This window comes from Xenopus tropicalis, chromosome 5 (genome assembly GCF_000004195.4).
Source record: "Xenopus tropicalis strain Nigerian chromosome 5, UCB_Xtro_10.0, whole genome shotgun sequence".
NCBI lineage: Eukaryota > Metazoa > Chordata > Amphibia > Anura > Pipidae > Xenopus > Xenopus tropicalis.
This window is the reverse complement of record NC_030681.2, coordinates 5,361,428-5,374,761: the sequence shown is the minus strand read 5'-3', so window position 1 is coordinate 5,374,761 and position 13,334 is coordinate 5,361,428. Positions and strand designations below refer to the sequence as shown.

General features: G+C 45.7%; 1 protein-coding gene across 1 annotated transcript; it reads left to right on the top strand.

Moving 5' to 3' along the window:
- The first annotated feature begins 13 nt into the window (after positions 1-13).
- supt7l (SPT7 like, STAGA complex gamma subunit) lies at positions 14-11,389 on the top strand. Its single transcript, NM_203690.1, has 5 exons — positions 14-30; positions 1,961-2,494; positions 3,391-3,715; positions 5,003-5,240; positions 10,988-11,389. The coding sequence occupies exons 2-5, from the start codon at positions 2,082-2,084 to the stop codon at positions 11,248-11,250; spliced, it is 1,239 nt and encodes a 412-aa protein (NP_989021.1). The 5' UTR covers positions 14-30; positions 1,961-2,081; the 3' UTR covers positions 11,251-11,389.
- The last annotated feature ends 1,945 nt before the right edge of the window (positions 11,390-13,334 follow it).

Genomic DNA, 13,334 nt, shown 5'->3' with positions numbered 1-13,334 from the left:
GACACAGGGAAACCGGACTGACTGTGTGAGGTAATGGGGGGCTCCTGGGGGGCTGTTCTGCCCCAATAAGGGGTAATTATATCTTAGTTGGGATCAAGTACAGGTACTGTTTTATTATTACAGAGAAAAGGGAATCATTTAACCATGAAATAAACCCAATAGGGCTGTTCTGCCCCCAATAAGGGGTAATTATATCTTAGTTGGGATCAAGTACAGGTACTGTTTTATTATTACAGAGAAAAGGGAATCATTTAACCATGAAATAAACCCAATAGGGCTGTTCTGCCCCCAATAAGGGGTAATTATATCTTAGTTGGGATCAAGTACAGGTACTGTTTTATTATTACAGAGAAAAGGGAATCATTTAACCATGAAATAAACCCAATAGGGCTGTTCTGCCCCCAATAAGGGGTAATTATATCTTAGTTGGGATCAAGTACAGGTACTGTTTTATTATTACAGAGAAAAGGGAATCATTTAACCATGAAATAAACCCAATAGGGCTGTTCTGCCCCAATAAGGGGTAATTATATCTTAGTTGGGATCAAGTACAGGTACTGTTTTATTATTACAGAGAAAAGGGAATCATTTAACCATTAAATAAACCCAATAGGGCTGTTCTGCCCCCAATAAGGGGTAATTATATCTTAGTTGGGATCAAGTACAGGTACTGTTTTATTATTACAGAGAAAAGGGAATCATTTAACCATGAAATAAACCCAATAGGGCTGTTCTGCCCCCAATAAGGGGTAATTATATCTTAGTTGGAATCAAGTACAGGTACTGTTTTATTATTACAGAGAAAAGGGAATCATTTAACCATTAAATAAACCCAATAGGGCTGTTCTGCCCCCAATAAGGGGTAATTATATCTTAGTTGGGATCAAGTACAGGTACTGTTTTATTATTACAGAGAAAAGGGAATCATTTAACCATTAAATAAACCCAATAGGGCTGTTCTGCCCCCAATAAGGGGTAATTATATCTTAGTTGGGATCAAGTACAGGTACTGTTTTATTATTACAGAGAAAAGGGAATCATTTAACCATTAAATAAACCCAATAGGGCTGTTCTGCCCCAATAAGGGGTAATTATATCTTAGTTGGGATCAAGTACAGGTACTGTTTTATTATTACAGAGAAAAGGGAATCATTTAACCATTAAATAAACCCAATAGGGCTGTTCTGCCCCCAATAAGGGGTAATTATATCTTAGTTGGGATCAAGTACAGGTACTGTTTTATTATTACAGAGAAAAGGGAATCATTTAACCATTAAATAAACCCAATAGGGCTGTTCTGCCCCAATAAGGGGTAATTATATCTTAGTTGGGATCAAGTACAGGTACTGTTTTATTATTACAGAGAAAAGGGAATCATTTAACCATTAAATAAACCCAATAGGGCTGTTCTGCCCCAATAAGGGGTAATTATATCTTAGTTGGGATCAAGTACAGGTACTGTTTTATTATTACAGAGAAAAGGGAATCATTTAACCATTAAATAAACCCAATAGGGCTGTTCTGCCCCCAATAAGGGGTAATTATATCTTAGTTGGGATCAAGTACAGGTACTGTTTTATTATTACAGAGAAAAGGGAATCATTTAACCATGAAATAAACCCAATAGGGCTGTTCTACCCCCAATAAGGGGTAATTATATCTTAGTTGGGATCAAGTACAGGTACTGTTTTATTATTACAGAGAAAAGGGAATCATTTAACCATTAAATAAACCCAATAGGGCTGTTCTGCCCCAATAAGGGGTAATTATATCTTAGTTGGGATCAAGTACAGGTACTGTTTTATTATTACAGAGAAAAAGGAAATCGTTTTTAAAAATTAGCATTATTTGCTTATAATAGAGTCTATGGGAGATGGCCTTTCCGTGATTCTAAACTTTCTGGATAAGGGATCCCATATCTATTTTCTCACTGTACTTTTTGTTACTTTGCGCCATGCAGGTGATTAATATAAGAGAAGCGGCTGATGCGGCAGAGAGAGGCCCAGAATGACAGAGATATCATAGCTGAATGAGAGTCCATTGATTGTGTGACTATAATCACTGACACAAAGAGAGGGAAGATGATGCGCTATTGGGGCGAGATCCCAGTCTCCTCTGGGCAGGCCAATAGAAGCTCCTTTGATCTCCTGCAACGCGAGTTCCGAACGGTGGAAATGCAGGAGCCTCCCCTACACCAGCCATCGGCCAATAAGCCCCGGCCTACCACTATGCTGGACATTCCCTCTGAACCCTGCAGCCTGACTATCCACACCATTCAGCTCATCCAGCATAACCGCAGACTGCGGGGCCTCATCGCCGGCGCTCAGGCTCAGAACCAGCAGCAGGTGGAGGGTATGAAGGTGGAGGAGAGCGAGCCTTTACCCCTCAGGCCTACCTCTCCTGCCCTCCCAGAGGATCTGCTGCCCCAGGACTGTAAGGTCCCCAAGCTGCCATTCCAGATTCGGCACAGCGACCCTGAGAGTGAATTCTACAGGTATTATATCGTACTTCTTGTGTCTGCAGCCCTGTACATTAAGGTGTATATTTATCATGTTGTGTAAAAAGTGAAGTAAAACATTACCAGTGATGTTGCTCATAGCAGCCAATCAGATCAGATGATTTGTTTGCTGTTGAAATCTAATAGCTGATTGGTTGCCCTGGGCAACATCACCAGTAATGCTTCACTCCACTTTTTACAAAGCATGATAAATATACCCCTAAAGGTACGTCTTTGTGCCTCGCAGTGGGAGGTACCTGAACCTTCTAATGGCAGCTTTTTAAGTGGAGGAGCAGGGAGTTTGTGATTCAAGAAGTGGGGGGGGGGGGACTAGAACATTGATATCATCTTACAGGGGATGGGGCAATGAGTCTGTAACTCAAGCAGTGGGTGGGACTCAGATACTCTGATGGCAGTTCACAGGGGGGTGAGGCATGGAGTCAGTGACTCAAGCAGTGGGTGGGACTAGAACACTCTTATGGAAGTTTACAGGGGGCGAGGCATGGAGTCGGTGATTTCAACAGTGGGTGGGACTAGAACACTAATGGAAATTTACTGGGACTATGGCAGGGAGTCAGTGACTCAAACATTGAGTGGACTAGAACACTCAAATGGAAACATAATGGGAGTGTGGCAGGGAGTCAGTGACTCAAGCAGTGGGTGGGACTAGAACACTGATGGGAATTTACTGGGAATGTGGCAGGGAGTCAGTGACTCCAGCAGTGGGTGGGACTAGAACACTCTGAATGAAGCTTATGGGGGGAGTGGAAGGAACTTATTAAGCTGTATCTACCAGAACACACTGATGGCAGCTTACATGGCAGTCGGGTGAAGAGATGACATTTTATGTAACAAGACTGGAGACTGATATTTTTATATTTTTCATTCCTCAGAGGGAAAGGGGAACCTGTCACAGAGCTCGGTTACCATTCCTGCCGGCAGCTCATGTACCAGTCCGTAGCCACCATACTGGCCCACGCCGGCTTCGAGTCCGCGAATGAAAGTGTTCTGGAAACCCTGACCGACATTGCCCACGAGTACTGCCTGAAATTTACCAAGATGCTGCGATTCAACGTGGACCGAGAAGCGAGACTGGGGCAGACGCCGTTCCAAGATGCCGTGGAGCAAGTCTTCCATGAAATGGGCATCGGGAGTGTCCTGTCTCTACAGAAGTTTTGGCAGCAGCGTATTAAGGATTATCACACATACATGTTGCAGGTAACCCATACTCATATATGTATAAGACGACTGGGCATATAAGACGACCCCCAACTTTTCCAGTTAAAATATAGAGTTTGGAATATACTACCACCCTGTGGCTTGCAGAACCGAACCCTCCGCTCCCCCCCAGCATCCTCCTGCTTTCCCCAGGGCACCCCCAGCATCCTACTGCTTCCCCCAGGGCACCCCCAGCATCCTCCTGCTTCCCCCAGGGCACCCCCAGCATCCTCCTGCTTCCCCCAGGGCACCCCCAGCATCCTCCTGCTTCCCCCAGGGCACCCCCAGCATCCTCCTGCTTCCCCCAGGGCACCCCCAGCATCCTCCTGCTTCCCCCAGGGCACCCCCAGCATCCTACTGCTTCCCCCAGGGCACCCCCAGCATCCTCCTGCTTCCCCCAGGGCACCCCCAGCATCCTCCGGCTCCCCCCAGGCCCCTCTCAAGCATCCTTCTGCCCCCCCAGCATCATCCAGCTTCCCCCAGGGCACCCCCCAAGGCATCCTCCAGCTTCCCCCAGGGCCCCCCCAAAGCATCCTCCAGCTTCCCCCAGGGCCCCCCCAAAGCATCCTCCAGCTTCCCCCAGGGCCCCCCCAAAGCATCCTTCAGCTTCCCCCAGGGCCCCCCAAAGCATCCTTCAGCTTCCCCCAGGGCCCCCCCAAAGCATCCTTCAGCTTCCCCCAGGGCCCCCCAAAGCATCCTTCAGCTTCCCCCAGGGCCCCCCCAAAGCATCCTTCAGCTTCCCCCAGGGCCCCCAAGCATCTTTCAGTTCCCAGCTGCCTCCTGCCGCTCCGGTGGTGTCCCCCGCTATGTGCCGCAGCTCCCCGCTACTTCTGCGCTTTTATAACGTTGCACCCCGTGCGTGTGACGTCAGTACGCACGGGCCGCAACCTTATAAAAGTGCAGAAGTAGCGGGGAGCTGCGGCACATAGTGGGGGACACCACCGGAGCGGCAGGAGGAGTGGCTACGCGGCACATAGCGGAGGACACCACCGGAGCCGGAGGAAGCAGGGCCCGGGAAGATGGTCCCCCCCCCATGCCCCCCTGATGGCAGCCCTGCCAGGAAGCAAGGTGCAGGTAAGTACCCGGCGTATAAGACGAACCCCGACTTTGGCACAGATTTTTCGGGGTTAAAAAGTCGTCTTATACGCCGGAAAATACGGTATACAGTTTGGTCATTTCCCTATGGGACCAAACTGTAAATTATGATGTCATTTCTGTCACATGACTCGCTGAAACTTGTATATTATAATAAATAAATACACCCCCATTGTGTATTTGGCGCTACAGGTCAGCAAGCAGCTCTCGGAGGAGTATGAGAACATCGTGCACCCCGAAAGGGCCTCTGAAGACACCAAACCGGTGAAGATCAAAGAGGAGCCCCTCACCGACATAACCTTCCCCATCAACGAGGAGCTGGAGGGGGACCTAGCGCCCGGGGACCAGTCATTGCCTGTCGGAGTCCTAGGCGCTCAGAGCGAGAGGTTCTCTGCTAACATCGAAGTCGATTCGTCGCCTCAGCCCTCTGGTAAGGAAGTGGTTAAATCTGCTGCAATAAAGCGGTGATTTATTTCAGAAAATCAAGGCGTTTAGGGACGTTTTCTCCGTAGGACCAGAGTCACGCTGGCAGCTTTGGTTTCAAGCTAAACTCCAGTAAAGAATAATCTACCCCTCCATGTATTTTGTGCTGCCATCGGGGGGGGGCAATTGCTCTGGACTCATTTGTCAGTGAAGTTCAAAGGGGTTCACCTTTATAGTTAACTTTTAGTATGTCATAGAAAGGCCAATACTAAGCAACTTTTCAATTGGTCTTCATTATTTGTTTTTCATAGTTTTTGAATTATTCCGCTTCTCCTTCAAACTCTTTGCAGCTTTCAAATGGGGGTCACTGACCCCGGCAGCCAAACCCTATTGCTCTGTGAGGCTCCAGTTTTATTGTTACGGTTACTTTTTATTACTATTACTTTTTATACTATTTACTTTATATTACTATTACTTTATATTTTTCTATTCAGCCCCTCTCCTATTCATATATCAGGCTTTCATTCAAACCACACCCTTGTTGCTACAGTAATTTGGATCCTAGGAACCAAACAGCTGCTGAAACACCAAGCTGGGGAGCTGCCGGACAAAAACTGAAATAATTAAAAAACTACAAATAATAAAAAATGGAGACCAATTGCAAATTTGCAAAAACTCAAAGGTGAACAACCCCTTCAAGTCCCAGTAAAGCTGCGTAGGGATTGGATGGGCTAGAGTGGAAGTTCAAACTCCACCCATCCAGTCTCTGTGCTGCTGTACCGGGACTTAAACTTGACTGACAAACGAGCAGTACCAAAAGACACCATGCCACAATGTTTGCCCTTAGAGCGATTAGCTCTTTGCTTCACTTGTCATTGTATAAAGGTTGCACAAATAACCCCATATACAGTGGTGTGAAAAACTATTTGCCCCCTTCCTGATTTCTTATTCTTTTGCATGTTTGTCACACTTAAATGTTTCTGCTCATCAAAAACCGTCAAAGATAACATAATTGAACACAAAATGCAGTTTTTAAATGAAGGTTTACATTATTAAGGGAGAAAAAAAACTCCAAATCTACATGGCCCTGTGTGAAAAAGTGATTGCCCCCCTTGTTAAAAAATAACTAAACTGTGGTTTATCACACCTGAGTTCAATTTGTGTAGTCACCCCCAGGCCTGATTACTGCCACACCTGTTTCAATCAAGAAATCACTTAAATAGGAGCTACCTGACACAGAGAAGTAGCCCAAAAGCACCTCAAAAGCTAGACATCATGCCAAGATCAAAAGAAATTGAGGAACAAATGAGAACAAAAGTAACTGAGATCTATCAGTCTGGTAAAGGTTATAAAGCCATTTCTAAAGCTTTGGGACTCCAGCGAACCACAGTGAGAGCCATTATCCACAAATGGCAAAAACATGGAACAGTGGTGAACCTTCCCAGGAGTGGCCGGCCGACCAAAATTACCCCAAGAGCGCAGAGAAAACTCATCCGAGAGGCCACAAAAGACCCCAGGACAACATCTAAAGAACTGCAGGCCTCACTTGCCTCAATTAAGGTCAGTGTTCACGACTCCACCATAAGAAAGAGACTGGGCAAAAACGGCCTGCATGGCAGATTTCCAAGGCGCAAACCACTTTTAAGCAAAAAGAACATTATGGCTCGTCTCAATTTTGCTAAAAAACATCTCAATGATTGCCAAGACTTTTGGGAAAATACCTTGTGGACCGACGAGACAAAAGTTGAACTTTTTGGAAGGTGCGTGTCCCGTTACATCTGGCGTAAAAGTAACACAGCATTTCAGAAAAAGAACATCATACCAACAGTAAAATATGGGGGTGGTAGTGTGATGGTCTGGGGTTGTTTTGCTGCTTCAGGACCTGGAAGGCTTACTGTGATACATGGAACCATGAATTCTACTGTCTACCAAAAAATCCTAAAGGAGAATGTCCGGCCATCTGTTCGTCAACTCAAGCTGAAGCGATCTTGGGTGCTGCAGCAGGACAATGACCCAAAACAAACCAGCAAATCCACCTCTGAATGGCTGAAGAAAAACAAAATGAAGACTTTGGAGTGGCCTAGTCAAAGTCCTGACCTGAATCCTATTGAGATGTTGTGGCATGACCTTAAAAAGGCGGTTCATGCTAGAAAACCCTCAAATAAAGCTGAATTACAACAATTCTGCAAAGATGAGTGGGCCAAAATTCCTCCAGAGCGCTGTAAAAGACTCGTTGCAAGTTATCGCAAACGCTTGATTGCAGTTATTGCTGCTAAGGGTGGCCCAACCAGTTATTAGGTTCAGGGGGCAATTACTTTTTCACACAGGGCCATGTAGGTTTGGATTTTTTTTCTCCCTAAATAATAAAAACCCTCATTTAAAAACTGCATTTTGTGTTTACTTGTGTTATCTTTGACTAATAGTTAAATGTGTTTGATGATCAGAAACATTTTGTGTGACAAACATGCAAAAGAATAAGAAATCAGGAAGGGGGCAAATAGTTTTTCACACCACTGTATATATACACTGTATATATATATATATATATATATATATATATATATATATAAACTATTGTGACTATGAATGAGCCTTTTACATAAAGAATGAGAAGTCATATGAGTCTATTGCCCCTAGGATCCCTGCCATAAAGCAAGAAACAGCTGCTGTACTCAAGCAGACAGTCCCTTGAGTATTAGGAAACACCCTCGTGCAAGGTGGCCATACACTGCCCAATACTCTATGTTGTTTGACAGATTAGCCTATGGGCCAAATGTACTGGTACCATATGAGCACCTTCTATTGTTCTGTTCTGCTGTGCTTTGGCTCCTCCTCACTTATCTGCCAACGTGACTCACTTTCTAACATGTTGGATCACCTGTGGTCCTACAGCATCAAAACTGTGTTCTCAGACTCTGGCACACTTTACTGCTGCGCTGCAAGTTGGAGTGATATCCCCCCCCTCACCCCCAGCAGCCGATCAGCAGAACAATGGGAAGGGAGCAAGATAGCAGCTCCCAGTAGGTATCAGAATAGCACTCAATAGTAAGAAATCCAAGTCCGGCTTGGGACTCCTCCAGTTACATGGGAGTAGGAGAAACAATAGGTTAGCTGAAAGCAGTTCTAATGTGTAGCGCTGGCTGAAAGCTCAGACTCAGGCACACTTTACTGCTGCGCTGCAAGTTGGAGTGATATCCCCCCCTCACCCCGCCCCCCCCCCCGGCAGCTGATCAGCAGAACAATGGGAAGGGAGCAAGATAGCAGCTCCCAGTAGGTATCACAATAGCACTCAATAGTAAGAAATCCAAGTCCGGCTTGGGACTCCTCCAGTTACATGGGAGTAGGAGAAACAATAGGTTAGCTGAAAGCAGTTCTAATGTGTAGCGCTGGCTCCTTCTGAAAGCTCAGACTCAGGCACACTTTACTGCTGCGCTGCAAGTTGGAGTGATATCCCCCCCCCCTCACCCCCAGCAGCCAATCAGCAGAACAATGGGAAGGGAGCAAGATAGCAGCTCCCAGTAGGTATCAGAATAGCACTCAATAGTAAGAAATCCAAGTCCGGCTTGGGACTCCTCCAGTTACATGGGAGTAGGAGAAACAATAGGTTAGCTGAAAGCAGTTCTAATGTGTAGCGCTGGGTGATAGCTCAGACTCAGGCACACTTTACTGCTGCGCTGCAAGTTGGAGTGATATGTGGGTGCTGGGATCTCTGCCCCAGTAGTTTTGGGGGGTTGCCGTGTCCTTGCACAGAGCCGCCCGCTTGTTATTCTGTGCCGGTGCCGATCGAGGGATAATATGGCCCATAATAGCCCCTGTATCAGTGGCGGAGCCTTTATCTATAAATGATCTAACTTAATAGCAGCCATGTATAGTATTATTCTCCCCGTTCCTACTATTAGCGCCATTAAATGTGAAGAGGCGCTGCCATACTTGTGCGGCCGAACGAAGCGTGCTATTAAGCTGAAATGATGCTTAGCTGGAATTACTATGCAAACCCACTTATTTGCCTGCTAAAGTGGATTGGAGTTGAAATCAATTTGCTTTTCAATCAGCTCCAAGAAGCAATGTTTTTTTTTTTTTTTTTGGTTTCCGAAATTCTCTCCTCGCCGGGCTAATGAACTGAGCGGCACGTAGGGGCCCTCCGCTGATCATTGATTGCACGGAATGTTCTGAGAGGCTTTGATTTCACAAGGCACTGGCTCCTGCTGTTTATTGGATGCAGGCTGCTCAGAAATGGGTTTATTTACTGGGCTTTAAGGGAAAATACACCCTAAGGTAAAGCAAAGAATGTACGGTATTGTGTAACAGCATTGCTATAGCTTATTGTGTGCCCAGAACATTCCTTCTCTGTATATTTGTATTTATACATATGGGTAGGGGGTGCCATAGTGTTTCCCTTAGACAGTACAGTATGGGGGTACAGCTTATTGTGTGCCCAGAACATTCCTTCTCTGTATATTTGTATTTATACATATGGGTAGGGGGTGCCATAGTGTTTCCCTTAGACAGTACAGTATGGGGGTACAGCTTATTGTGTGCCCAGAACATTCCTTCTCTGTATATTTGTATTTATACATATGGGTAGGGGGTGCCATAGTGTTTCCCTTAGACAGTACAGTATGGGGGTACAGCTTATTGTGTGCCCAGAACATTCCTTCTCTGTATATTTGTATTTATACATATGGGTAGGGGGTGCCATAGTGTTTCCCTTAGACAGTACAGTATGGGGGTACAGCTTATTGTGTGCCCAGAACATTCCTTCTCTGTATATTTGTATTTATACATATGGGTAGGAGGTGCCATAGTGTTTCCCTTAGACAGTACAGTATGGGGGTACAGCTTATTGTGTGCCCAAAGCATTCCTTCTCTGTATATTTGTATTTATACATATGGGTAGGGGGTGCCATAGTGTTTCCCTTAGACAGTACAGTATGGGGGTACAGCTTATTGTGTGCCCAGAACATTCCTTCTCTGTATATTTGTATTTATACATATGGGTAGGGGGTGCCATAGAGTTTCCCTTAGACAGTACAGTATGGGGGTACAGCTTATTGTGTGCCCAGAACATTCCTTCTCTGTATATTTGTATTTATACATATGGGTAGGGGGTGACATAGTGTTTCCCTTAGACAGTACAGTATGGGGGTACAGCTTATTGTGTGCCCAGAACATTCCTTCTTTGTATATTTGTATTTATACATATGGGTAGGGGGTGCCATAGTGTTTCCCTTAGACAGTACAGTATGGGGGTACAGCTTATTGTGTGCCCAGAACATTCCCTCTCTGTATATTTGTATTTATACATATGGGTAGGGGGTGCCATAGTGTTTCCCTTAGACAGTACAGTATGGGGGTACAGCTTATTGTGTGCCCAGACCATTCCTTCTCTGTATATTTGTATTTATACATATGGGTAGGGGGTGCCATAGTGTTTCCCTTAGACAGTACAGTATGGGGGTACAGCTTATTGTGTGCCCAGAACATTCCCTCTCTGTATATTTGTATTTATACATATGGGTAGGGGGTGCCATAGTGTTTCCCTTAGACAGTACAGTATGGGGGTACAGCTTATTGTGTGCCCAGACCATTCCTTCTCTGTATATTTGTATTTATACATATGGGTAGGGGGTGCCATAGAGTTTCCCTTAGACAGTACAGTATGGGGGTACAGCTTATTGTGTGCCCAGAACATTCCTTCTCTGTATATTTGTATTTATACATATGGGATCTGACAATAATTCTGTTGAATTGCAGGATCTGATGTTAACACCTCACCGCTATGGAGTCTGGCGCAGGTTAAAATGGAGCCCCAGGAGAACGAGGAGGGGACTGTACACGGACACAGCGTTCTGGGCAATGACGTGTTTGAGGAAGCCATGTCGGGTATGAGTGACTCCGCCATGCCGGGGAGCCCCAATGGGTCGGAGGGCAGCTACGCCTCCCACTCCCCTGACAGCCTCATGGGCTCCTCCCCCGTCTTTAACCAACGACCCAAGAAAAAGATGAGGAAAATGTAAAGCGAGTCCTTCTGGCTCTGGGCAAAGACTCACTGCTGCCCCTCCTGTTTGGGAGGCCAAATTACCCCCCGGGAACTGGTGCAGCTGAAAAATATTTGTAGATAAAAAAAAAAAAATCCTGATGAAAATAAATTGGTTTTGTATTAAAAAAAATGAAAAAAGGGGGTCACCTCTACTTTTAAAGGGGAACTCCACCCAAACACAACTTAAGCTTTTTGACAAGTAAACATAATTTTAAGAAACTTTGCAATATATATCAGTTTACATGATGTTTAATGTAATAATATGGTTTGGAGCAGTTCCCTAAGCCCCGCCCCTGTTCCCCTGCTGGTCTGGCTGACTCAAAATGTAACAGTAGTCGCCTGTCCCTCAGCCTGCCTCCTCCCAATCCCACAATCCCCTGCTGCACATGTGATGTCAATAAGGAAAGGAACATCCCAGTGCAATGCATTGTGGGGTATGTAGTTCCTGCATGCTGTCTGTAAGCTGGGGAGAAGTTGTTACAATTTGTAACATCAGTGTTTTAGTCCCTCCTCCCCTGCCAGGATTTCAAATGATGCAGAAAGAGAAGAACTGTTTTGCAGCTGGATTTCAGCATATAAAATTAGGGGTTTCTGGGTTGCGTGGGGCTCTAACAAATTTTGGTTCGGAAGCCGGAGTTCCCATTTAAAGGGGAAGGAAAGGCATTTTGGCATTTTACTGCCAATAGATTTGCCACATTAGTGCCACCTGGAGCCCTAGAAGCTCCCTCTGTTTGTTTAAGATAGCAGCTGCCGTTTTAGCTCGGTCTCAGTAGCTTCCTGCTGCAGCTCTGGCTGCTGGTAGCTCAGATTACACAGCACAGTTGAGAGAGGGAGTGAATTCTGATAGGAGGGGAGCAAATTCTGAAGGGAGAGGGAGCAGAAGAAGCATATTCTGATGGGGCAGGTTGCAAAGATTGATCCTCTGGCAAGTGGCTGGCTGCCATTTTAGCTTGGTCTCAGTAGCTTCCTGCTGCAGCTCTGGCTGCTGGTAGCTCAGATTACACAGCACAGTTGGGAGGGGGAGTGAATTCTGATACAAGGGGAGCGAATTCTGATGGGACAGGGAGCAGAAGAAGTATATGCTGATGGGGCAGGTTGCAAAGATTGATCCTCTGGCCAAGTGGTCGGCTGCCATTTTAGCTTGGTCTCAGTAGCTTCCTGCTGCAGCTCTGGCTGCTGGTAGCTCAGATTACACAGCACAGTTGGGAGGGGGAGTGAATTCTGATACAAGGGGAGCGAATTCTGATGGGACAGGGAGCAGAAGAAGTATATGCTGATGGGGCAGGTTGCAAAGATTGATCCTCTGGCCAAGTGGCCGGCTGCTAATGAAGCCTGAGTGGCAGTGCCCAAGCCTGAGGTGCCTTATTACCTGACACGTTTCCGGGGGCACGTAGGGTTTAGTGGCTTGGCGTATCCTGCCTTTTGGCCGGCGAAGTTTTTATTATGGGAATTTAGTCTTTTTTTTTTTTAAGACTAAGTCCATTTGCTCCTTTGCACTTGTGTCACACTTTGCACTGGGGACCTCCCTCGGGTTTCAAAAAGATTCCCGCAGTCCAGGGATTCTTATACTTTGGGTGGGGGACTAGAAATGGCAGCCGCCCCAATCCTATCACTTCCTACAATGGAAAATATGGATTTTACAATGATGTGCACAATCAGTTATGAACCATGGGGTTTTGGGTTGGGTTCTCAGACCTTTTCTGGGTCCCTCAGATCAAAAGAAGTGAAAATATCCTCTCAGGCATCCTGGATTATTATCCTTTATATCGCCCCCTGCTGTTGAGTAAGGGTATAACACAATAGGAGAGCTATGGGAAGGTATAAGGAGTAGGGATGCAGCAAGTCCAACCCCGCCCCCTTGCACCATATCCCCTTTAGTTGTCATGCAGTCTATAGTTGTGTGATATATTTAGGGTTCAGAATCAATTCTAGTTCATTAAAATTGCAGCGCTCCCATTTCATAATCATAAAACTTCCTTTATTTCTCACATGGTGCAGATACAGCAATATGATTATGATATGGGAACTGGAGTTTGAAGGTATGAGAAGGTGAACACATTT

Excerpts from the sequence above, each read along its gene's own strand:
- supt7l (NM_203690.1), top strand. The coding sequence starts at position 2,082 with ATGATGCGCTATTGGGGCGAGATCCCAGTCTCCTCTGGGCAGGCCAAT. Across the intron at positions 2,495-3,390 it reads CCTGAGAGTGAATTCTACAG|AGGGAAAGGGGAACCTGTCA; the intron begins GTATTATATCGT and ends TTCATTCCTCAG. Across the intron at positions 5,241-10,987 it reads TTCGTCGCCTCAGCCCTCTG|GATCTGATGTTAACACCTCA; the intron begins GTAAGGAAGTGG and ends GTTGAATTGCAG.